Source organism: Embiotoca jacksoni, unplaced genomic scaffold (assembly GCF_022577435.1).
Source record: "Embiotoca jacksoni isolate LCO1_2020_lvr unplaced genomic scaffold, fEmbJac1.0.p SCAF_27, whole genome shotgun sequence".
Lineage (NCBI taxonomy): Eukaryota > Metazoa > Chordata > Actinopteri > Embiotocidae > Embiotoca > Embiotoca jacksoni.
Window position 1 is genome coordinate 405,698 of NW_027185378.1, and position 26,495 is coordinate 432,192.

Here is a 26,495-nt window from a genome sequence, read left to right on the forward strand (position 1 = left end):
ATCATCACAGAGTTCTGACATGTTCAGTCCATCTCAGCGATCCAAACTCCCTGATCCGCCTGAGCCTGACATCACATCAGTCAGCAGGACGGCGCGCTGCGTTCAGGAGCGTTGATGTTGCCGCTCTGAGACCAATTAGAGGCGCTCAGTCAGAGGAGAGGCAGACTAAACAGGGACACGATGGGATTAATAGTCACTCGTCTTCCTGATCGTCCCACCGGACGCCCATTCCTCACCGCCGCTCCAATCCCTCCACACAAACCACAGCACATTCACGTAGTCATGGTAACAACAACAGTTTTTTTTTTATTACAAAAAACAGTTTACATTAAACGTTTTGCGAAGGGAATGCAGAGATGTTAATAAAAGCTGTCCCTCATTCTGTCGGTTTATTTTAAATAAAAAATGTACAAAAGTGCTGATATGGTGCAAATAAAGAGGAGAAGAAGGAGATGGAGGAAGAGGAGAAGAAGGAGATGGAGGAAGAGGAGAAGAAGAGGTCTATAAAAGAGACATGAACATTACATGAGGTCTAAAACAGAGCAGGTCACACTATATTACAGAGCAGTAAAAACTAGGTAGTTAATCCTCACACTGCTAAATCCAACACGCCCTCTGACTGAGGAGGAGGTTAATAAATATAGTTTAAATAACCCCAGCTGGAGGGGTCCTGTTCCAACTGATCGTTAGTGATGAGAACAGACCATAATAGCTCTCCTGGTGTTTCTAACACAATCTCACTTCCTGTGAGTCTTAATGGCACTTTAACCTGTAACACCTCTAATACAATGAGTGAGGAGGAGGAGGAAGAACAGTCCATGTGCTGCTGTAACATCTTCCTCATCACTGACCAGCTGCTGTAAGGCGACTCATCACTCCACCTGGCTGAGGCTCCTCCTCCGCTGACCCGCACATCCTGTGATCAGTAACAAGCGCTCTCAAAAAACTGTTTCACATCACAGACTCCTCCCACACGAGGATCAGTAACTGTTCTCATGACCGGCCAGGATGTAGAGGTTGCTCAGGGCTGTCGGGTTGTCGGTCGGTCGGCTCTCCAGAACCACCACCCTACAGAACACACGCAGGACCAGCAGTTAGTGAACAGAACCACAACCTTTAATATCAGCACCATGCATTCTACTATTTAACAGAAATCTAAACTTTTCACAGGAACCCAACAGATCCAACTTTGAATCCAACTCCGTTTCACTTCCTGAACGAGCCTTCACCTCGCCGGCATCCATCAGAGATCCGTCACTAACGGGGTCTAATCGTTGCTGCTGAAGCTCGTCTCCTTTTGTAAAAATGACTGACATCGATCTAGGAAGTCTGACAGGTTGGATTTATTCTATCCTCCAAGCAGCTGCAACCGGTCTTGTATCTTATTAAAGATGTAAATCAGCAGTTGCCTCAAACACTGAAGTCTGATCCATATTCTGTTTTAAATAACATGAATTAAACACGTTTTATGGTTCTGAGGCAGCGGGAGATCAAACGGGAAGTAAAGAAATGATACGAAGAACCACCAACTTTCTGACGTTCACCGACGGTACCGGCAGTCGTAATGTCGCCGCATGTCAAACAGCCGGATGACAGTCGGACCGTCAGAACCTTGCGGGTTCTGTCTCGTGGTGCTGACAGGTGAGCGGTCCATACTGTCCGTTCCATCAGATGAAATTACAGAGACACACTCACACCCGGCTGGCACTGCCCCGGCAGCGGTGAATAAAACATGGGAGGACCAGGCAGCGGAGAGACGGCACGCCGGGTGGCACCGCTGGGAGAGCCACCTCCGCTGAGCACGCTCAGTTGGTGTGTGTGGGAACAGAGTCACATCAGCCTGAGCAGAGGCTTCTTTTACAGGAGATGATCAGCTGATCGGTCAATAACAATGATTGATTGATTGAATGTTGAGTGACGTCCACATTTCCAACATGTTCATGTTCTGTGACTTTAAACTGACTTCAGGTTCTGTCGGTCAGTTTCACTGATTGCTGACTTTTTAAACACGAAACTATCAGAAAAGATGCGGTGAGTCCAATTCTGCTCTGAAATCAACAAGTGAGTAATTATCTGATATAAAGCAGAATCTTTAAACATCCTCTAAATGCAGCTTCTCCAATGTGTTTCTGTCTTTCTCCGTATCTATCATTCAAACATCATTCAGGTTCTGGACGTCTGTTAACAGTCGTCGAGTCGAGACCAGTGCAGTGAGACGTGTGGGCTCTGAACATGGGAGGTGAGGAAGCTGTTTGGTTTCCAGGTGATGAAAACCAGAGAGACCCGAGGACGGTTCTGATCCAGAGGGTCTCATGGAGGAGAATAAATCACAGCAGCAGGAAGAAGCTGCTGCTGATCAGTTTCTTCTTCCTGTTCCTGTTGTTAACCCCTCGGAGATGTTCCCAGCTGGAGCTCCTCCACTCGCCGCTCTGCGTGTGCACTAAAAGTCTGAACAGCTCGGCACCAACCTGTCGGATCCGAGGAGGCGGAACACTCTGCTGGGATCGCAGATCTCCTGGGTCACCTGGAAGGGAGAGAAACAGGTGAGGCGTTCAGGGTACGACGGGAGAGCAGGAAGAACGGCGCGTGACGTAGAGGACGTGAGCATTCAGCACGCTGCGTCAGACACTGTGTTTATATGTCCCGTACATTGTGTTAAATCAAAAATTTCAATATGATTTTTATTTTATAACTGAAAATCATCAGATTCAGCTGATGTCAGTCATCTGTCTCCATGACGATCAGGAGTTGTCTCTCAGCAGGGCACCTGTCTTGTCCCTGTCTCTCTGGATGTCCCAACTCTGCAGTGTTAAAGCATGCTGACATGAACACTGCTGACAGATGGGAGATACAGTGTGTGTGTGTGTGTGTGTGTGTGTGTGTGTGTGTGTGTGTGTGTGTGTGGGTGGGGTGGATGGGGGGTGGGGGTGGAGGGGGGACCTGCGAGGTGTAAGTCTTTGGCCTCAGCAGAGAACTGATCTGCTGAGTCTGAACCAGAACACGGATCAGCAGGCGGCCGGTCACCGCCTCGCTGCTCAAAGGAATCATAAAGGCTGAATTATTCAGAGCTGCTGCGTGACGCCTTTATTTCATGACGGTGCATGAATTTTACATGGACGCTGACATTTCAAAACTGCTCTTCACGGTCGCGCTGTGGAACCGGGTCGGGCCTGCGGGACCCCGTCTGACACGGCCGCCTCTCTAAAGGCCGGATCGGCTTTCATAAAAACACAACGTTCACCTCCCTGACATCTTGGCTTTATTGTTCCTCTGGGTGCAGCTCATGATCGGGTTCACGCTGAATCCCTGCGTGAGGAGGACACAGTCGTTACCTGGACCTTACAAAGACACACTGAGGCTGCACCTGAGGATGGATCTCCTGCTGTCACCTGCAGCGTGTCACACAGAAACATCACTACCTGCAGCGTGTCACATAGAAACATCACACCTGCAGCATGTCACAGAAACATCACCACCTGCAGCGTGTCACATAGAAACATCACCACCTGCAGCGTGTCACACAGAAACATCACCACCTGCAGCGTGTCACACAGAAACATCACCACCTGCAGCGTGTCACACAGAAACATCACCACCTGCAGCGTGTCACACAGAAACATCACCGCCACTGAAACTGATGTTTGGAGACCAGTTTAGGATCAATCCTCTGATTAAAGGACTGAAACAGGGTTTACACTGCAGATAGGAAATATCAATCTGTATTCTAATCAACTTGAATTATTATTATTATATTTCTGTCATTGTTATATTGTTTTATATTTGTTTTATTTGTTATATTGTTTTATATTTGTGTTATATTTCTGTCATTGTTATATTTGTGTTGTGTTATATTTGTCATTTTGTGTTGTATTTGTAAATATTGTGTTGTATTTGTTAATATTGTGTTATTTTGTGTTGCAGTAGTTGCGTTGTACCTCGTTGGACTTGAAGCTTTTTCCCTGCATGCCGTGCTTCCAGAAGGCCAGGACGCTGTCCTGAAGGCACACTGATGAAGAGGAGGAGAGTTAGTGCCGATGAAGGTCAACTAGTGAGACATTAACACGAGCCTCTGCTGGATATAAAACAGCTTCATGTAGCTCAGTGTGTCCTGCTGGTATATAAATAATATTTCCTTTAAAAGGTGTCTGGATTTACAGTAACATGAACGGCACGTGTTTTTGTGTTTCTTCACACAGAAGTAGGCAGAGTCTCTCACCAACAGATCCAATGCAGAAGTCGAAGCTGAGCTCGGACGCCAGCTTCTTGTTGGACTTCAGTCGACCCTGCAGGTTCACGATCTTCAGATTTTCTGAGGAGAAGATGTCATGAACAAACTGTTAGAGAGATATTTACATCTGAACTTGGAACTATTTAATCACACTGAGGCTGTACTTACGGTCCAAACACACCAGCACCGTGTCTCTCTCCAGCTGGGTCACGTGGATCGCATCCACCTGCTGGTTACCTGCAGGGAGGACAGGAGCATCACAAACAGTCCAGTTCTCCTGACAACACTGACAATAATCTATCAAATGTAGTGGTACGGCAGCATAACATCAGTACTAAAGAATCAATCGGAGGCTGCAGAGCAATCAGTGTTTCTCCTCCTCAGGACATCAGAACTTTAGAATCAGAGCTGTAATAAAAGGAGCATCCCTGCCGTGGATCCATTTCCAAATGTCTCCAGGTGTCTCATTGTCCCCTCCGTGAACCAGAGAGCATCTTTAAATGTTTCCGTCTGTGTAACGCAGCAGGAGTCAGACTCACTTGTTCCCATCTCGGTGAACCAGGAGGAGCAGGAGTTGAGGTTGATGGTCTCGAAGCGGACCACCTGACCAGGCTCGGTTCCCAGGCTGATGGCCACACACACCAGAGGGTACTCCTGCTCCGGGACCACCAGCATCTCAAACACCGTCAGCGGGCTCGGCAGGGGGAAGTCAAAGTGCTGTGGCGGGGAGAGAGAGACCACGGGAGGGGTCAGAGGTCAACGAGGCAGGTGGGAGGAGCTTAAACAGGTCAGAGAGCCCATCTCATGAGAATGTATCAAACGTGAGCTCAGAGGAGAGACTAGTTCATTAAAGTGAAACTGAATACTGACCTTGATGAGCATGAACCTCTGCATGGGTTCATACCACTGCAGCAGCACGATCCCAGACTGCAACGCCCCACACAGGTACTTATGGCCCGTATACGGGTTTCTCACTGGGGACGACAACAGTTAAAGAGTATATAAATAAGATCTACACATATAAGATCTACATACATAACATCTACATACACAAGATCTACGTACATAACATCTACGTACGTAAGATCTACGTATGTCCTCCATGACAGAGTGGACAGTTTAAAGTCTTAGTACCGAGTATCCTGAACAGTCATTAAGGTTAACAGGACAGAATAAAGGAGGCGATGACAGAGTGGACATGTTCTCCTTCATGTAACGGAGAAGGTAAACACACCTGAGAGGTCATGAGGTCAAAGGTCACTCACCGATGCAGCACTTGTGGCAGCCCTTTGTGTCGGGGATCTTGGTCGTCAGGGCGAACCTCCTGAGGAGGGAAACAATCAGAGTCGTGATCTGAGTCTGTAAAGGATGTCTGGAGGCAGCCATGTTTGTTCCAAACAGTTAAGATGCTGCAGAGTGGTGGGGGAGGGTGTGTGTGTGTGTGTGGGGGGGGGGGGGCAGGGGGGGGGGGGGGGCTGCTGTGACCTTGTCAGTGCTGTGACCTCACCTGGGTAGAATCTTGTCGGGGAAGCGGTGTGTCTGGAACTGCGCGGCAAGGCCGGGCTTCTTCAGCTGCTCAAACAGCCCGATGAGGTTGTGAGAGTACAGCTGGAAGGTTTTCCCTGCAGAGGAGAGAAGATTGATTACAACAGACCGGAGGGAGTTTCTGGAGGTGGGGGGGGCTGGAGGGCAGTGATTAGACTGATAACATAAGTATGGACTACTACCACAACAACATATATCCAAAAATACAGCAGTGTTTCCCAGAGGGTGAGAACTTACTAGAGGTGGTGTGAGAGCTGTGTAAATACAGGGACTTGTGCAGTTTAGTGTGTGTGTGTTTGTGTCAGGTCAGATTTAACTGATAAAATCTAGTGTTTCCTCTTTAACACCCCCCCCCCCCACCCCTCAAACTCCTCCTGAAGGAAACACGTCATTTATATGGTTAGACACTGGGTGAAACTAGAGGGCTCTTATTTTGAAACAGAAGTGCAGACCAGAGGTGCATCTCTGATCCATCACTCTGTGACAGACTCTCTTTATGTTGATGATATTTCACATTTCTTTTACAGCTCAGTGAGAGTCTCTGCTGTGTTTTACAGAATTTTAAGGTCACAGATTCCAAAATGAGTACAAAAAAAAAATGTTGATGGGGAAACTGTGAACTGTCTGCTATAAAAACAGCGGCATAAAAAGTCAGAGTGAAGCTGTGGTGTCTCAGGTGCACCTGAATGTGATGAAGGTCAGATAAACCCTGAGAGTAAATCTGAGTTAATCATCTACGGATTTAAATTAACATCCAAATTATTAATGTGAAGCGGTTTAATGTTAGGTTAGACGTGGACAGGGGGTGTGATGATGATGATGGTGACAGCGGGATTACCTTCTGATGGAGCCGGTTAGTAGAATATCAGATGAAGCCAGGCAGCAGGAGGATGGACAGAGTCCAGGGAAGAGGAGAAGAGAACAGAGGTTCAGTACACCGAGAGGCTGACGGATGAAAGTGAAAGTAGACCTGCAGCTGTAATCCATCCTCGCCGTCACGCCGAGAGGACGACGGGCTCGTCGACGGGCTGCCGTCACGTGGTTTCACTCAGCCAATCAGAGTGAATATAAGGAATGAACTACGCCTGCAGCCGGTTCACACACGCTGCAGAGATCAGTACAACTGACACACTGCAGAGTGTGTCAGCTGACGTTATTTCAGGGCTGCACACGTGTGTGTGTGAAAGGGGGGTGGGGAAATAGGGGGGGTGGTCGTGTTGGCTTCAGGGGCAGCCAGATAACGCAGGACGAAGCAGCAGCAGCAGCAGCAGGTTATGACAGGTTGGGGAAGCGGGAGGCTGGCGGGAATGTCACTCACCTGACAGAGACATCAGGTTGTTGTTGATGACGTACAGCCACGTGCACTTCCTGGGGAACAGCTGGACACAGACAACACTCATCGTCAGAGCTCAGAGACAAGAGACGGGAGGTCATCTATCACGTGAATGTTTACCGAACGCCTCCCTCTGACCGTCCAATCACAGCTTAGACACTCTTAAGTGAGCACGGCAGGCCCGCACAGCTCTTTGCGCTGCTTCAATCTATTGAATGGGGCCAATGTTCGAACTGCATCTGTGCCAAAACGAGCATGTAAAGACCCTAAAGACGGAGGAGCTTAACAAAACGTTCTCATGAGGAAAAGCAGGAAGAAGCTGCTCTGACTTATTCATATATATATATTCATATATATATATATTCATATATATATATATATATATATATGAAAAAGTGTTTGCCCCCCTCCTGATTTCTTATTTTTTTGCATGTTTGTCACACTTAAATGTTTCAGATCTTCAAACAAATTTCAATATTAGTCAAAGATAACACAAGTAAACACAAAATGCAGTTTTTAAATGAAGGTTTTTATTATTAAGGGAGAAAAAAAAGTCAAAGTCCTGACCTGAATCCTATTGAGATGCTGCGGCATGACCTTAAAAAGGCGGTTCGCGCTGGAAAACCCTCCAATATGGCTGAATTACAACAACTCTGCAAAGATGAGTGGGCCAAAATTCCTCCACAGCGCTGTAAAAGACTCATTGCAAGTTATCGCAAACGCTTGATTGCAGTTGTTGCTGCTAAGGGTGGCCCAACCAGTTATTAGGTTTAGGGGGCAAACACTTTTTCACACAGGGCCATGTGGGTTTGGTTTTTTTTTTCTCCCTTAATAAAGAAAACCTTTCATTTAAAACTGCATTTTGTGTTTACTTGTGTTATCTTTGACTAATATTTAAATTTGTTTAATGATCTGAAACATTTAAGTGCGACAAACATGCAAAAAAATAATGAAATCAGGAAGGGGAAAACACTTTTTCACACCACTGTATATATTTAGTGAGTGCTAACCGTCAGGTGGTGTTACCTGCTCCATGGTGGCTTCGTGCAGCTCATTGAGGTTCAGCGTGTAGATCCCGTCCTCCGTTCCAAAGATCAGGTACTGATCTGGGAGGGAAACGTGACATTAAATAAAGCACGATGACCGTGTGTTTGTGAAACGTGACATCAAATAACGGAAACGTGATGACAACGTGTTTGTGTTTGTGACGTCGCTGCCCTGCAGGTACCTTTGGTGTCCGGATGAATCCAGGAAGTGGCACAGTTGATCTTCAGCGGACAGCCGTCGAACACTTTAGAGAAACAGGCTCCCATCTGAAACACACAGCAGCCCGGGTTTAAACGGGCCGAACCACAGAGAAACAGGTTTTAAATGGGCTGAACCACGGAGCGGGCGTGGAACCACAGAGAGGTGGAACAGAGAGATGATTGACTCACCAGGACTTTGGGAGTGGGAGGCAGCCCATTGATGGCCGGTTTCTGGGGAGGAGACACAACAATGATGTTAAATTTAGCTGCAGCCTCAACAACGAGACAAACAAACTCTGTGCGAGTCTGTCAGGGAAGATTTAAATGTTCTGCACAAATTCTCCAGCCGTCAGAGGACAAACGTCATATTTGAGTTTTCGGAGGGAGGCCCGGCAGAGATGCTGAACATCTACAGGCTCCCAGTGAGATGTTTTCAAGTGAAGAAGAGAAGTGAAAGACGTTTGGACTCACTGGGAACTCCTTCTTCTCTTTGCGGTGCTGCCGGTTTGGAGGCGGTTTGGAACTTTCTCCGTTCACGCTGCCGTCCGAGTCGTTATCTGTCGGGACAGAGAGTCGGCAAGTGAAGGAAGGCCTGAGGATCAGCGACGCTAACGTGGATCCACGTCAGGCGGTCTTACCTTTACGTTCAGACCTGCTGAGAGCTTGTAAAGTAAGACAGGTTTCGGTTATACGAGACCCGCTTTCGTTTGCCGAGACGCGACGAGGAGAAGCGAGGACAAGAGACTCACCGGGGTCGGAGGCGTGGGACAGGAGGCCGGGGCTGCTGACGCTGACCGACAGGAAGTCTGGAGACGAGTTCTCTCCCTTGTTGCCCTGCTCAGGGGTGCTCTGTCGGCGGGCCGCCTGGCCCGGTCCATTCTCAGAGTTTGGGAACCTGCGGACGGTCAGCAAGCGCTCGTCGTTCAGGCCAAGTTCCTCCGACGAGCTGTTTAACCGAGGCTGAGAGGAAACCACGGGAACAGTTCGGTCCTTATTCCAAACACTTTGAAACATTTAGATGAAAATATCCCCTAAGCTCAGCAGTTATTTTGTGATTGTTTTGATCAGAAAGGTTTGGTTTTACCGTAGATTTTGCCAAAAATGACGATGAAATTAGTTTTTTTTTTAAAGTAATATTGCAGTAATCTGTGCTGATTTTCTGTGATAATAACCCTGCTGCACATCCCAGAAATATCTGACTCGTAATGTGTTTTTCTGTCTGTGTTGAACTTATAGAACCATCACAGGGCTCAGAGTGATAAAAAGTGTCGCATCTTTCCAGAACAGACCGTCTTTGACTGTAATATAGAACATGAAGGCTTCATCTGCTGTCAAAATAAGAGCTTTACATGCTTTTTAAATCACATTAATTCAACACTAAAACAAAGTTCAGTCTCTTACAGCTGGAAGCGTGGAGAAAACTCAATGAACATATTCATATTTCCCACAAACCCTGTCACTTCCTGTTGTTGCGGTTACCTAGCAGCAGTTTGTTTTGATGGCAAGGGGAGAGGGGGCGGAGCCCGGATGGTTGTTATTTTGGGTAATAAAGTTTTATTTTGAAAGGAGACTTTGATACTTCCTGCAGAGCTTCTGCCGATGACAGTTTTTACTGAAAAATAGTGAATTTTAAAGGACTGACTTCAGAGCTTACCTTCGGAGGAAGAGGAGGAGGAACTCCGGGCTTCATAGTCAACCTGAAATAGATATTTTTAGACAGATGTCGACTGAAATAATGAATAATTCTGTATTTACAATGAAATTTAATCTATTGCTAAAACTCACAGCTCTACTTCGTCGAAGGCGTCTTCCAGATGGGCAGTGTGTCCCCTGCAGGATAGACAGAGAGATGAGTGAGGACAGAGAGACTCGTCAGTCTCAGGAGTACGTCATGTAAACCCTCCGTGTCTCTCTGGAGCAGAGCGGCTGATAAATCCTGTCTGAGGCCTGTCAACACTCTGCATGTTCAACAAAATAAGAGCTGCAGACAGCCTTCAGAAAAAAAGCTGCCGCCTCTCTAAGAAATAAAGTTCCCTGGACGCTGTAGTTCGACAGTCATGTACACCGCAATGTTCTCAGTCTGGATCTACAGCTACCACCACACCACACATGGTGAATGGAGGAGGGTTGGCGGGGGGGGGGGGGGACTGGATGGAGGAGGTCACTACAGCGAGCACACACAGTGTTAGTGTTACCGTTGGAACAACTCATCCTCAACGCTTTTCAGAAGACTCCTTGGAAGGGAAGAGACGACAGAGAGACGACAGCCGAGAGGACGCAGAGGACAAAAAAAAAAGAACAGTCAAAGCACGAGAGGAGCTTAGAGGACGTTTCAAACTGCAAACTGCAGGTGGACGAAAGACGGAGGACGGACAGGAGGAGGTTAGCAGGTTAATGAGAGACATAAACACAGCAGATAACCAGGAGTTTGTTCTCTGTCTCAGGACAGAGAGAGAGGTAGGGGGTAAATAGGAGCAGTTCCCATGGCGACAGTGTCCATGATTTACCTGGCTGTTATTCCTCCCTCTGCAAAGGGACTCCAGGGGGACGGGAAGTCTGTATCTTTACTCACATCCTGTTGACAGGCAGATAAAAACACAGGTTTAAATGTTTATTAATTTAGTTCCTCTACAGGTGATGAAACATGAACAGGTAGAAGTGATGAAGATGATGTAACAGGTAGAAGTGATGAAGGTGATGTAACAGGTAGAAGTGATAAAGGTGACGTAACAGGTAGAAGTGATGAAGGTGACGTAACAGGTAGAAGTGATGAAGGTGACGTAACGGGTAGAAGTGATGAAGATGACGTAACAGGTAGAAGTGGTGAAGGTGACGTAACAGGTAGAAGTGATGAAGATGATATGCCAGGTAGAAGTGATGAAGGTGACGTAACAGGTAGAAGTGATGAAGATGATGTGCCAGGTAGAAGTGATGAAGATGATGAAACAGGTAGACGTGATGAAGATGATAATCACCATCTCAGTGTGAGCCTCTGTTTCCTTCCTCAGCGGCGGTTCAAACTGCAGCTTGTCGACTGTGAACGACAAACATAGACTTTTACATTTATTGTACACACGTTCAACACTAGAGGGCGTCAGAGCCCAACACTTCACACACACACACACACACACACACACACACACACACACACACACACACACACACACACACACACACACACACACACACACACACAGGGTGTGTAAAGTGTTGGGAGTCGAACTGTCACTCAAAGTCCGTCTCAGACTGAACGAGCTACTTCAGCCTCTCAGCTGAGAGGTCCTGCAGTCTGACACTGAGCAGAACAGGAAGTACTGGTCCATCCGTCGGGATAATAACGATGTGATCCGGCTGCAATCGTGATGGGAATCAACCAACCTGCAGATAAACTCTCCACGCAATCAGCTTCATTAACAAACTAACACTATTCAGGAATCCAGATGTTTCTCCCAGAATGCTTTGCGTTAAAGCGATGCTGCAGTTTTAACAACACAGAGGAGGTGAGACGGGTCAAGAAAGTTATAGATCATCAAAATGTCACTGATGACCTGCGTTATCCACCGAACACGTTGTGGTTTGAAATCTGACTATGCTTTCCTCTGTCTGACTTCCTGCCAGCTGATCTGCTCTGAGCACTGACCCGGTTCTGTGAGGCTGACTAGAACATCAGTGTTCAGTTCTGGTGGTCCTGATAAAAGAGAACTCGTGGAAATCTTCACTGTGATTTAGTTTGAGTCTGACAGGAACCAGGAAGTCGCACATGATTCAACATGAATCGAGTTGAACCACAGGGAGGAGTCGCTTCATGCGGCTCCATGCAGCTCCATGCAGAGCCTCATCAGTCTGCTGACAGCCAGCGCTGCGTTCCTCTCCAACATGATCCTCGTCCTCTGTAAGTCTCAGACTGAAGTAACAAACACACACCGTCTCACTACACTGGCACTGACCTGCTGACCCCCTCTGTCCCTCAGAGACACCCGACAAGCGCCCGCCTCCGTCTGATCCACTGTTCGCTTCATGTGGGAGGGAAGGTCAGACAGGAGTGAGAGAACACCAGACAGGAAGTACAGTAACACACACACAGCTACAGCTACAGTAACACACACACACACACACACACACACACACACACACACACACACACAGAGTTGCAGTAAGACAGATGACGTATCTCCACCGCTGGACTGTTACACCGTCCTACACTGATGACACCACCACAACCACCACATCTACAACCACAAAAGACACACAGCTTCCTTGACGGGTTCTCATCTGTTAAACAGTCTCTGATTGGAGGATCATCTCAATAATAGCTGTTGTTCCATGTTCTCTATGGAGCTATTGATTCCACATCCATGTTCTCTATGGAGCTATTGATTCCACATCCATGTTCTCTATGGAGTTATTGATTCTACATCCATGTTCTCTATAGTTATTTATTCTACATCCATGTTCTCTATGGAGTTATCGATTCTATATCCATGTTCTCTATGGAGTTATCGATTCTATATCCATGTTCTCTATGGAGTTATCGATTCTACATCCATGTTCTCTATGGAGTTATCGATTCTACATCCATGTTCTCTATGGAGTTATTGATTCTACATCCATGTTCTCTATGGAGTTATTGATTCTACATCCCTGTTCTCTAGTTATTTATTATTTTTCCATGTTCTCTGGAGTTATCGATTCTATATCCATGTTCTCTATGGAGTTATTGATTCTACATCCATGTTCTCTATAGTTATTTATTCTACATCCATGTTCTCTCTATGGAGTTATTGATTCTACATCTATGTTCTCTATGGAGTTATTGATTCTACATCCATGTTCTCTATAGTTATTTATTCTACATACATGTTCTCTCTATGGAGTTATTGATTCTACATCCATATTCTCTCTGTGGAGGTAACTGTGACACTGAGGAGGAGGAGGAGAACCAGCAGGGCTGCAGGATTAGAGGGACGACCAGCAGACATCCATCAGACCTGTCAACCTGAACACCTGACCAACAGGTCGGCCAATGACAAGGGGGAGGGGACACACACGTCAGGGGGCGGGGCTTCTTGTTCACTTACAGTCGATCTCTGAGCGCGTCCTCTCAGCTCTGGCCTGCTTGTTGGTGGAGCGGATGGTGTGTCTGACAGCAGAGAGCGGCTGCAGATGAAGAGATTCGCTTATTAGTCATCAGGCTCATTATTATCTTATCATCTATCAAACTAATCTGAAAGTCTGAAACTAGCAGGATCGGTTGAAGCAGAGTGGAGAGCCGTTTCCTCCCGCATCGCCACATTATTATTATTCCTCCCAGAGGCTGCTTGTTCAAAGCAGCTCCACTGCTTTCAGTCAATAGTGTTGAGACAAAGCTGCTGCTGTCTGAAGGAGAAAGGAGCTGGTACCACCTCTTTGGCTGCCACACGCATGCATGTGAGGCCGAGTCCAGTTGGAATAATAATGTCAATGGAGAGAATGAAGAGGGAGGGGGAGGGGAGCATGAGATCAGACTCAGCTCTCTGTTCTGATATTTACATCCACTGCAGTGACAGTTTAACTATGAGAAGCTGCATCACATTTAACAACTGAATCATTCGTATCACTAATCTGCAACAAGACGGCCTCAAAAACATCTTTATTTCTGATTTCATCTCTCAGCTTCTTAAGGAGATGCAGCCGGGCCCGTACCTCCAGGTCGTCGTCGTCCACCTCGCTGTAATGCTGGTGGTTGTCGGGGTTGTTCATCTTGTCCAGGAGGTCGACGGCGAGCCTCCGAGTCAGACCGGTCTGGGCCACGAACACATGCTGCAGGAAACAACACGGGGTTAAACATGTCGGACGTCCTGATCTGATGGAGGAGTGTAGAACCAGGAGGACGAGGAGTTCAGGAGGAATCTACAGGGTCGGCATTAATCAGCAGCTGGGTTTGTAAGAAACAGGAGAAACAGTAGAAACGGGAGAAACAGCAGAAACGGGAGAAACAGCGGAAATGGTAGAAAGAGGAGAAAAAGTAGAAACGGTGGAAACGGGAGAAACAGTGGAAACAGGAGAAACAGTGGAAATGGGGGAAACAGTGGAAACAGTGAGAAACAGTGGGAAACAGTAGAAATGGGGGAAACAGTGGGAAACAGTAGAAACGGGGGAAACAGTAGAAGTGTGTTTCCAGTGCGACTGAGGTCTAAGAATTGAAACCATGTGTGAGCTGAACTTTGCTCCCATTTTTAATACACTGACTAGAAGAACAAGTGAAGAGTTGGAGGACGGAGTCTGAAATGAGCAGCTCAGTTCAGACAAACACGGAGACTCACTACTTCATCAGGAGGAAGAGCAACAGAGAAACACTTCAGCTGCACATTTCTTCACTTTAATAACACAAACAGATTCCTCTCACCGACAGAAGTTTCTCCGCGGTCGGACGCTTCTTTGGGTTCTTCGTCAGAGACACTTTGACAAAGTTATGGAAGGCGGCGGACCTGCAGGACGACATGAGACCGTTTTTAATACGCCGCTGAGTCCCGCTGATGTGATCCAGGGACCGGAGGACACAGAACCAGAACCACCTCAGGTCACAGAGACTCTCACCATTTGTTTTTGTCTTTTAGTTTGGGAGGCTGGAAGCTGCTCTTCGACATCAGGAACAAGGCCCTGAGGAGGACAGAAAGGAGCATGAAGGAGATTGGAGGAGGAAACAAAACTCACTGAGAAGTCATTCATTCATCAGGAGACACGAGGAGGTGTGAGGAGACGCGCGCGAGGAGAAGACCTGAAGAGAAGTGAGGAGGAGACGCGCGCGAGGAGGCGCGAGGAGGAGACGTGAAGAGGAGAAGTGAGGAGGAGACGGGAGGAGATGTGAAGAGGAGACACGAGGAGACAGCAGCAGGACGGAGACTCTGACTGCTCCCTCTCAGGTGGAAAAAGCGAACTCACCTCATGGGATGCAGGTCGAACATCGGCGGCTGCAGCTCGGCCAGCTCGATGGACGTGATGCCGACGGCCCAGATGTCGCACAGCTGGTTGTAGCCGCCGTTCTTCTCCACCGCTGCGACTTCAGGAGCCATCCTACAGAGTTGGGACAGAGACGAGGAAGAAGGGACGTTTATTCACACATGCCGCTCCGACGGAGCATTTGGAGCTCAGTGGATCTGCCGGGAGTTCAGAGGTACTTGTCTGCTGCTGTGGGACCGAACTGGTCTCTTCACTTCCAGCAGCAAATGGTGTCAAACTACAGCTGAAGGATTCTGGGTAAAACCTTTTCTCTCAGTAGAAATGTTTGGTGCATTGTTCTGCTGATACAGAAGGAAACTGGAGGAGTCAGAGAGAGGAAGGGGCGCTTGTTTAGATGCAGCTGATGAAATGAGGTCGTTCTGAGTGCCTGAATCCAGATTTGAAGAGGATTTATAGTGCTGGTTATAAAACTCAGTCGGATGGAAAATATTCCCGAACCAGACCAGCAAAACCAGAAGCTGCTTCACGAGGACACACACTCACCAGTACGGAGTTCCAATGAAGGACTTTCTCTTGGCGATGGTGGCGGTTATCTTGGCTGCGACTCCAAAGTCAGCTGGAACGAGGATCGACAGGTTGTTCAGATGATGTAACAAACACATGACTGAGTTCAGAGAGTGGGAGGACACTTACCTAACTTCACATCTCCGTTGTCTGTGAGGAGGATGTTGGCCCCCTGGAAAGAAGGAAGATAAGAGTCAGGAAGTAAATCTAGCACGATGATTGGAAGCTATATAACGCTGAGCTGCTGCGAGTCCACTGGTTCGGTTCCCCGTGTGTAAATCTGCTCTCTGGACTTCCAGTGAAACTCTCTCACAGTGTTTCTGTTGGCCGTGACTGACAGGCGCTCTGGTGGCATCCTGCGGTGAGAGCGCAGGAAACAGGAAGTGCTCTCTGCTGTCGAGCTGAGAGGAGATAATGGGTCCGGCCCTGACCTTCGTGACAACACGAGTGCTGGCCTGCGGCGAACTTTCACCTTCACTTCTGTTCTTCCTGTGACGTCAGTCCGCAGCTCACAGAGACATCATAGCTCTGTGAGAGGAGGCGTTACAGAGGCACGAAGAGTTTGAAGTTGCTGCTGCAACTTATTTATCTTTTTCTAATACAAAGATTGTATTTTGAAGGTCTTTATACATGGGGAGTGTTTTATTTTGTTTTCATGGGATAATTCACATCCGTATAATTTTTCTAACTGTTATTTTTGTCATGAGGACTTCCACACAGAATATCAAGAAAAAGAAAGAAGAAAAAGCAAACTTTATTTTGAAAGGTGCCAACCAATCAAATTGTGAGGAACAGAGGTGACATCACAACTGTTCGGGTCTCCACCACAGACTGTATGTAAAGAAAGTGGACATAGCTTCCGGGTCTGACAACTGAAGCCTTAAAGTGTAATACCACTGAGGACCACCAGGGTGAGAAGATCTTCATCACTGAGAACTGAAGTGAACATTTAAGTGGTGCAGCAACCTGTCGCAACTGCTGCTGTGTGAGGACCTCTAATCTGTCTGTCTGTGTGTGTGTGTCTGTGTCTGTGTGTGTGTGTGTGTGTGTGTGTGTGTGTGTGTTACCTTGATGTCCCGGTGCATCTTTCCCTTGCTGTGCAGATAGCCCAGACCCTGCAGAGGACATGATGCTGGACTGAGTTCAACTGAAGATACAGACCGTTTGACAAACTGTGTAAACGTAAAGGTAAAATCACCTGTATGGTCTCTCTGCTGACGTATGCGATCTGAAGCTCCGACAGAGGTCCCGTCACTGCAACAGACAGACAGACAGACACACACACACAGAGAGAGAGAGAGAGAGAGAGAGAGAGAGAGACACACACACACACACACACACACACACACAAAGTCAGGATGGACTCCGTGACTACGTCATGCTAGTTACTAGATGTGAGGAGCTCACCGTGGTAGATGTCCTGCAGAGAGCCTCCTCCACAGTACTCCATACAGATCCACAGCTTCTCTCGACTGATAGGGAAGCAGGAGACAAAAACGCCAAGTCAGCAACAAACACATTGATGAGCAGCACAACACTTACACTGGAAGAAAAATATCATTTTATAATGGAGAAGGATGAAGATAAGAATAAAAATAAAAAAATCAGGGAATCCTGACTAAGATATCTGCGTGAGCGATAGAGATGAGTATTTACAGGTGGAAAGATGGAGGTAATAATACAGTTAAATGTGTCAAAGTGCAGTTGAGTTGCAGAGTGTGAAGCTGCTGGTGACTTCCTGTGGTCACACACACACACACACACACACACACACACACACACACACACACACACACACACAGGTGTTAAAAGTGTTGGCTGGTTTTGTAACTATGTCCACAAAGTCTGACATGAGAGTGGAAAGTAGAAAAGCTAAATTAAAACTTCGAGTGACGACTTCATCACCGCTGACAGTTTTAACTGAAAATACTTCAGATAAACAAACAGGTCAACAGGAAACTTAAATATCCCCGAACAAACAAACAGTGTAGCTTCTAATAGGATGAGTTTAGTTGTATAATAAAATATGGTGCTCATTAACTGTGACCCGTCTGTGTGGTGGGCCAATCCAGAACCTCCCTGCTGAGAACCTATGAGCACCAACAGCCTTATAAAAGCAGTTCAGAGACTTGTATTCCAGTTAAACCTGCTGGAGGTCGGCGCAGCCGTGGGTGGACCGGACCCACTTCCTCTACCCACCGGCTCCATTACAGCAGCCTGGCTCTGAAAGGGGCCGAGTCAGCACCCGTTGGCCCGGTTCAGAGGGCTGAGTCATTCTTTCACACGCTGCTGTGACTCACTCATTAAATGCCTTGTGAGTTTCAGGAAGCAGCTCTTTAAATCCTCCCGAAAGGTACGTTTGCATTCCACCCTGCCCTGGATGGGCGGGGACAGACGGAGGAGGGTGGGACAGACTGAAGTGGGTGGGGACAGATGGAGAGAGGAGGGCGGGGACAGATGGAGGAGGGCGGGGACAGATGGAGAAGGGCGGGGACAGACAGAGGAGGGCGGGGACAGACATACAGAGGAGGGCGGGGATAGAGCGATCAGGGCGTGGACAGATGACTGCAGGGCCAGTCGTTGGAGGGCGTGGTCAGCCAGAGGAGGGCGGGGACAGAGAGGAGGGCAGGGCCATACGGAGGAGGATTAAAGTGACGGAGCTGCTGGAGTCCAGTGAGCTGCTCTTACCAGAGGTAGCTCCCAAAGTAGGCCACGATGTTGTGGTGCATGCATTCCTTCACCATGAAGATTTCCTGCTGGATGATGGAAAAGTCGTCCCCTGGAAACACACATGGACAATAAATTATTCTGTTTTTTCTGTGGAGAGAACTGAAAGGAGACACGACTCCAGGGACCTGAAATCATTTATGATGTTTGTGAAGTGAAATACTGACAGAAGAACCACTGAAGAGTAAATATGAGGTAGAAAGGTCGTGAGCTGAAAAACTTTCCATAATAAAAGTCACGCTCTGACTGTGGTTCCAGATTTCATCTGTGAACGCAGTGGATCATAAAACAGAAGGAACGTTGTACTTTCAGACTCCGACACTGCAGGAAGTCAGAGGACAGAAGAATGTGAAGCCCTGCAGAGACATTCAGACCTCCATCAGCATGGTGTCACCGCACACTGCAGTCCACAGCCACATCTTTAATGGACCCGCATCCACATCTTTAATGGGCCGAGACTCTGCAGGCTGAACATGGTCCTGCAGCAGATTACTGACACCATCAGAGTCCAGTCAGGGCGGTTAATCCGCATACAGCAGGCTGACACCGTTATACAATCTTCTGGACGTCAGAGTGTTGAGAATACTGAACTTTGACCTTCAGACACAACAGAACGACCAGCTCCCGGTCCATTAAAGTAATCCAGAACCAGAGACACCTCCAGAAACCTCTGAGGCTCCGCCTCCCAGCATCACCGGTTTGGATCCGGTGAGGTTCAGGGTCGGGTTCAGTACCAGGTGAGGTAGAGCAGCCCGTTCTCAGCCGGTCTGGGAGGTTTATGTTCCCTCACGTGAGCTTAAAGTCTGACTGGAATGTTCCACGGGTCCGATGATCCAAACAATAAACAACAAACTGGAAATTTCCAGCAGAGGATCAAGAAGATTTCTACATTATGAAAAACACCACGAGAAGTGCATGTGTTACCGTGGAGTCTGACGTTCAGTTAAATATATCGGCACATCTTCGAGGAGCCACAAACATTTCACAAAGCGCAACTCGGTGACTCTAAAATACAGCGAGTGGTCTCGGTGTTGCTTTGTTGTGCGAGGAGAGGAGAGCCACTTCCTGTTAGACCGAGAGCTTCCCTCTGCTGTGACGGTGCGCAACTTTCAATTCAGTATCTCAACACACTTCAAACTGAACGTTCAAACCTTTTACCCGCAGTTTGGCCTCATTGATATCATTTTATTTAAAACAGGAAAGACCTGGCGGAGCAAAAGGGGTTGGTTGTCATGACGTGAAGGAGGGCCCGGCTGACTATGAGTGACAGAACTAATAAGAAATTTGCCACAGCGGAGTTTGCGATGGGAACTGCAACGACAGCGGCGCCTCGAACGCTTTCACAATAGGAACAGAGGTTAAACAAGATGTGCTGTTGTTGGGAACGGCCAAGAAGAAAGAGAGAGAAACGGTCCTGTCGACAGTCAGCGACTCTAAATCGGTCACTGATCTGATGAAGCAGCTCTGCAGCCGGAGTGCGTCGCCACTCCCCTGCTCCTCCCGTCTCCGTCTCCCCGTCACTTGCCTGCATACCGGCTCCTCCCGGTCAAACCTGTTTTGAGAGCTCGGTCCACCCAAAGCTGTTTACTGTGGAGCTCAGTGAGAAAAAGAGTTTCCTTCTCAAATAGGATTATCTGCATCGGTTAATCCTCCGTCCGTCACACAAAAAATAAAGCAAATATGAACAGGTTTGGGTTTTTTTTAACAGCTGCGCAACTAACGCACATGTGAAGGAACAAGGGATTTTTTTTTTTTACCAGATAATCTTTGTAGTTCAACTGGAACGCTGCTGTAAATCATTTTATAACTGCGGAGGCACATCTGGACATTACTGGAGCTTATTTTGTTATTTATGAACTGAGGATTTATATTTTACCCGTTCAGTAAAATAAAATAAAAACATTCCAATTTAATTTCTTTCACAAACTTCCAAAGACTTCCTATCAGAAGGTGTGTTTTTCTGCCTTGATGTGATTTTATTCTCACTTATTTATAAATAAATGTTTATATCATCACCTGTGCTTCGTGCTGTAATTGTTAATGTATCAATTTAAATTTGCACTGAACCAGATGATGCTGATGGGCTTCTCTGCACACGCACATCCAATCGGAGGCGGCGTGATAGTGATGAGATGAATGAAAGAGAAAACAAACAGAAGTGAATCTCCCGCTAATCAGCTGAGCTGTCTGGCTGCTGCCGCTACAAAGCTCGGAGTAATCCCACTAATCCGGATGGTCCCGACTCTGTCACTGGGTCACCAGCACGCAGACAGAGAGACGGCAGCAGGATACACATTTATATTCTAATAATTATATTCTCCCTCATTCTAGCCTGCGATCAATATATTAGAATAATGTTTCAGAGTGGAGGAGAGATCAGCGTCGATGAGTTCAGTAATAGAAATACTGTTTTTCTGCACATTTAAATCACAACCCTGGAAATTTAATTTGTTTCAAGCCGTTCGGACTGCGGTGAAGAAGAAGATGAAGGTGATCAGTCTTACCTGGTTCCAGCTTGATGATCTTCACAGCAGCCAGTTCTCCTGTTTGGATGTTTCGAGCCTGAAAGACATCACAGAGGGTTTTAAACCACGCAGAGCTGCAGCTTGAGCTTCATCTTTTAATTCTAATAAATAAATAAACATGGCGAGAAGAAATCTGCAGCTTTAAATCAGTTATCGAAGACAAACACTGCAGAGGTGCAGCTTGATCTTCATCTTTTAATTCTAACAACAAAACACACACACGGAGGGAAGAAATCTTTAAAGCTTTCAACCATTAATCAAAGATTAACACTGAACACACAAGACAGAAGAAATAAACACCGACTACTTCCAGGTTCAGGCTCCTCACTTTGAAGATTTGCTGCTTTCATTTGATGGTTGGAACAAAACATATATCTGATCTCACTTTGACCTACAGAGTATCCTGATGGTCATTTATTGGACCAAATGTTTGATTAATTAACCAGCAGATTAATGATTTCATTTACTGCTGCAATCCAGATCTGTATTATCTCGTTATAAAAAAAAAAAAAAAAAATCGAACTGTGACTCAAACGTGTTTTTATGTTTATATGATATTTTGTACTGACTTTAAGCGGGCAAAAAAAAAAGAAGCAGATAAGTACAAATTTGCGGGCCTAAATAAAAGTGACAGGACATGACCCGATGACCTACATGGGCATTAAACCAATGAATGTCACTCGGCTGATCCTCTGAGAAGGCCGTGAAAAATATTCAGCTCCTGCTTCAGCGACTCCATTAATACCATGTTTGGTTACTTCTACTTTATTTGAATGTAAAGCAGAGTGGAGAGTCTGACCAACACCCCCACGAGTATTTGTGCATCAGCAGCTTCACGTTCAAAACCGAGAGTGTGCAGAGGCAAATTATTATTTAAAAGTGTCTCGTCTCCTGTGAAATTTCTGAGCCGAAGGCGACGAAAGGAGGTCAAGACGGGATGTGGTTTAGTCTGAGGGAGGCGTCAACCATAAAACCCTGCGGCGAGGCACCTCACAGCGCTGTGGACGGTGCTGCTGATCTATAGATATAAACCCTGCAGCTGATCTACAGATAAAAATCCCTGCAGCCATCAGCTCACCTGCAGGCTGACATAGATGCTCACCCCGCGGTCTGTGTGTGTGAGATCTGACACCTTTATGCATTCAGCTCGAGGGTTTTTGAAATGATTCTATTTTAACAGTGGACGCCGGTTAATGACGACCGCTTTGCAACCTGCATCTCTCTGAACACTTCCTGAAGAAACTGGTGACCGACCTGAGAAGTGAACAAGTAAAAGAGGAAGTTGCGAGCTTTCGCATGCGTGATGCAGCAGACAGGACGCCTTCAACAAACCCCGATCTGATAAGAGAGCCATCGGACTGAGAACGAACAGGTGTGTCTGACATCTGTCGGGTCACAGGTCACAGGTCACAGTGGCGTCTCTTTAATGAAATAATCAGGAGAAAAGCTCGACATCCAAAACAAAGGCCCATCACGTGGAGGAGGATGCAAAATTGTTCACTGAAACATTGTCAATAAAGTGAGTGAAACATGTGCAGCATGTTCAACATGAACATCAACACAGAGATCAATAACCTGCTCACTTGAAAGAGACTCAGTCAGCTGACCTTCCGTCACTATGAAAAAAAAAAACAGGAAGTAGCCTCGGTGATGTCAACCTCAGGTTTCCTGAAGCCGTGCTCTCGGCTGATCCAAAAATGGTCACAGAGATGGTCTGTGGGAGGAGCTGAGGAAGCCTGAAAGCTACAGGCAGCTTGTCACCTGTGACTCCACCCACCTGTCAGTCAAAGCAGCCCCGCTCTCAAGCCATCGCAACTTTAATCCTTAATACGGTTTAAACCGAGACTTCATAAAAACTTTGTACAGTTGTCGTGAACGGGGAAATTAGCTAGAGACCGAAACCTTGTTTGTACCAGGATGTAAACATGTTCAACAAGAACCAATAAACATGTTTATTTCTGCTGTAAACATGTTTATTGTAACATGTTGGTTTGAGGGGACCGACTCACTGCTGGAGCCTCTAGTGGAGATTCGAGGAACTGCAGGTTTTTGTAAGCGGCGACCAACAGGGACGTCACTGATTGGTCAGTAAGCTTTTGTTCTGAACCCTCGAGTTCGATATTACAGACAAGATGTTAAAGTCATAAGTATATGACCCAACCTCTAGTGGACATATGAGGAACTGCAGGCTTTCGGCTTCTGCTTCTTTCTTTTTTTTCCTGCCCGAATTAAAGTCGTCTGGCTAAGGAAAAAATTTCTGGCACAAAATGAAAGCACGACTTATGTCCCACACTTTGCAGTAAACCGTTAGAAGATGTGATGCGGTCTGTAATCGCGTGAAATAAATCCTCACAGGTGACAAACGGTTTAAATCTTGCGCACGGCAGCCGGAGGAGGAGTTTTCCCACTTCGGGGTGTTTCCGTTGTCAGAGCAGAACACACCCATGGTGAGACGCGTGTTTAGACAGGGGCCCGATCAGATTGCAGCCCACTGCAGCAGCGCTCCTCTCCGGGAGAATACCAGGCGCTGCATTCCACGGGGAGGGGGGGGGGGGGGGGGGTGCGTGTGTGTGTGTGTGTGTGTGTGTGTGTGTGTGTGTGTGTGTGTGTGTGTGTGTGTGTGTGTGAAGGTGGGGGGGGCTCTGTGCGGAGGGAGGCCATGACGGACCGGCTGAACTATCAGAACCATCAGACGGTTTGTCTGAGACAGACGGACAAAATAAGAAAACAAATTCTCGCTGCAGCCAAACAGAAAACTGAAGCTGTCACTCAAACACACCAGAGACCGATGTGGCGTCTGCAGGACTCGGCTGCTGTGGTCGAGGTGGGACGTCATCGCACTAAAAAAAACCTCTGCTTTTTAACATTATTATGGACTATCATATCATATCATATATCAAATGTACACTGTCTGCAACAATAATAAAAAAAATTAAACACCTCGGCGTTGTACTGTTAGAGAAAACCCTGCATAATCAAACTGCATTCATAACAAGAATAAAGTGATATTTATGGAGTATTTTCTTCAGATTTCTGCAGAAAAGAAGAGGTGCGTACTTCCTATCAGGAAACTAAAGCTGCTTTCATCATCTTTTACTGTACTTAATATGAATGTCAAAAAATATAGGAAAAATATAATCTACAACTCCTCAGAGGAAAAAAAAAAAGATGATGTCCTCATATTGTTTGTTTCTTTGACCAGAGACAAAGAAAAGCAGCAAATCCCGTGAATTTTCTGTCTATCAACTGTCATTTTAAAACCGTGTCAAAGTGGATGTGCTGCAGTTCGAGCACGTTTCCTTGTTCCTTCTCCGTTCTTTACATGTGGTAACAGTCTGCAACACATCACATAAAGAGTCCTGTCATCGATACTGAAGTACGTTTGTAGATTTAGATCAGTTTTACAACACAGCTGCATGATGCAGGAACATTTCATTTCACCAGAACAAGTTCTGCAGCCTGCACAACCAGGAAAACACAAACCACCGAGTCATTGAACTTAAACCGATGCAGTCGAGATGATGTGAAGCCGATATTTCTGCAGAAGTCTGGTTTAAATGACATGTTCTGATTAATTAAATGCAAGTGAAGGCACGTGCAGCTCTAATGACAGACTGTGGGAACCAGAAGCTGCTCGGTACCTTGTACACGTCTCCATATGTGCCGCTTCCGACCCTCTGAATGAGCTCGAAGTCGTGTTGCGGGTTCCTCCTCTGGATTTCTCCGCTCGGCCGGGGAAACAGATCCATGGTGGCTCCACCGGAGCAGCTTTTACATCTAGTTGGTCCAATCTGGTGTCGGCGGGTTGGTGTGGCAAATAGTCCTGAAAGCGAGTGGATCGGTGTCACTCAGAGGGCCCCTGTCCGAGATCCATGACCTGAGGGACGCAGAAAAAGTTGCAGAAACAAGTCACAAACAGCGAGAAACAGACGAGTTTTTATCGTGACATCTGAAACTACAGCAACAGAAACTTTAGAGTTTAGTTCAGCTTCATTTACCGCTCAAAGTAAAGTTAGAAAAATTTAACCAGCGTTAGCATAAACACTGGGGTCACTCCAGCAAATAGCCGGAGCCACTTCGGGGTTTAGCATCCATCCAGCTAATGCTAGCTAAGTTAGCTTCGCGTCCGTCTCTTAACTTCAACTGTTCGTACCTTTGACGACACAAACCCGGCGGAGGAGCACGGTTTGCATTTTAAACCTGTCCCCGGCGTTCAGCGGCGAGATGGCGTCGAATAACTGCAGAGAAAGACGTGGAGCCCCCTTTTGTTGTCGAGGAAACTGGAGTAAACTTCAGTTGGCTGTTCACTCCGTCTCTTTCACAGCAGCACGGACGGCACAGTCCCGTTCAATCCCCGCGAAGACACCCGCTGTAAATTCTTCCGTGGGCTTGTCATTTCCCTCCGAGGATAGTTTTAGAGAAGCCTAACACTCACATGGAGAAAACCAACCATAAACTACAGAAATAACGCGTTAATTTCCAATTTACTGAGAGAAAACGCGTCCGTAAAAGCAACAGTGTGTCGCTAATCCCCTCTGCGGAGTCGCAGGACTCTGGTGCTGCGTTCAGGAGCGCCTCGGAAGACCTGTTTTCGCAACAGGAAAAATAATCCACAACAAAAGTTTTACTCCTTCAACAACAACCGATTAAAAAAAAAGATTATTACAACATGGGTCATATGACAAGAATATTCATGTTTTTTTGTTTTTTTTTATATAACCGAGTCGATAAAAAAACAATTAACATTTGAAAATACATTTCATTTATTGTAAACTGTTTGCATCTGCTTCTGGTTGAAGTTTTGAGTTTCATCCCATAAACTGAAAAAATTTCATTCTCAAGCATAATTTCTAAAGTATTTTTTCTTTACTTGACTATGCTCCATTGCACCTTAACTCAACTACATTAAATATACTGCACTATTTTCCTTCCACTTTATTTATTACATTAGTAACAGTGACCCTATAATTTCCTGTTAGATTAAGATTTTAAAAGCCCATAATGACCACATACAGTATATGACACATTGTTATGTGATAAATGAAACCACCCAAACATACATGAAACAATCAGCTCCACCGTGGTGTCAGTAGCCTCATAATAATATTTTTTTATTTCTCTGAGAATGAGATGATTTTTGTAAATTCACATTTCAGATTCATCAATAAGCGAGTCAACAAAGATTTATCTTTAAACATTTTAAAACAATTTAACTTTCTGTGCAAAAGTCAAATGTATCTAAATTTCATCACGTGTCTTTTTTTTACCATTAAAATGTTGAATTCTATGTGCAGTTTATTTTACAATCTTATGTTTTTACCTCTTCAATGACCGTCGGCACGTTGACCCATTAAAAGTTCACGTGTACCTGAAGGCAGCATTGTTCT

General features: G+C 46.4%; 1 protein-coding gene across 5 annotated transcripts; it reads right to left on the bottom strand.

Moving 5' to 3' along the window:
* Positions 1-280: 280 nt before the first annotated feature.
* map4k5 (mitogen-activated protein kinase kinase kinase kinase 5) lies at positions 281-25,667 on the bottom strand. Of its 5 annotated transcripts, XM_069160533.1 has the most exons (35): positions 25,262-25,666; positions 24,750-24,985; positions 21,088-21,145; positions 18,545-18,635; positions 17,264-17,328; positions 17,055-17,110; positions 16,924-16,971; positions 15,986-16,028; positions 15,836-15,908; positions 15,275-15,406; positions 14,930-14,992; positions 14,739-14,820; positions 14,036-14,152; positions 13,432-13,510; positions 12,301-12,366; positions 11,329-11,387; positions 10,861-10,928; positions 10,139-10,183; positions 10,008-10,050; positions 9,103-9,313; positions 8,992-9,015; positions 8,825-8,910; positions 8,543-8,584; positions 8,335-8,419; positions 8,133-8,212; positions 7,092-7,152; positions 5,736-5,850; positions 5,494-5,552; positions 5,099-5,202; positions 4,768-4,945; positions 4,397-4,465; positions 4,217-4,309; positions 3,936-4,006; positions 2,469-2,524; positions 281-1,068 (listed from the first exon to the last, which is right to left on the bottom strand). In XM_069160533.1, the coding sequence occupies exons 2-35, from the start codon at positions 24,855-24,857 to the stop codon at positions 981-983; spliced, it is 2,718 nt and encodes a 905-aa protein (XP_069016634.1). In that variant the 5' UTR covers positions 24,858-24,985; positions 25,262-25,666; the 3' UTR covers positions 281-980. The 5 variants fall into 5 exon arrangements, with proteins under 5 accessions (XP_069016634.1, XP_069016636.1, XP_069016635.1 ...); XM_069160535.1 differs by lacking the exon at positions 12,301-12,366; XM_069160534.1 differs by lacking the exon at positions 8,992-9,015.
* Positions 25,668-26,495: the final 828 nt, after the last annotated feature.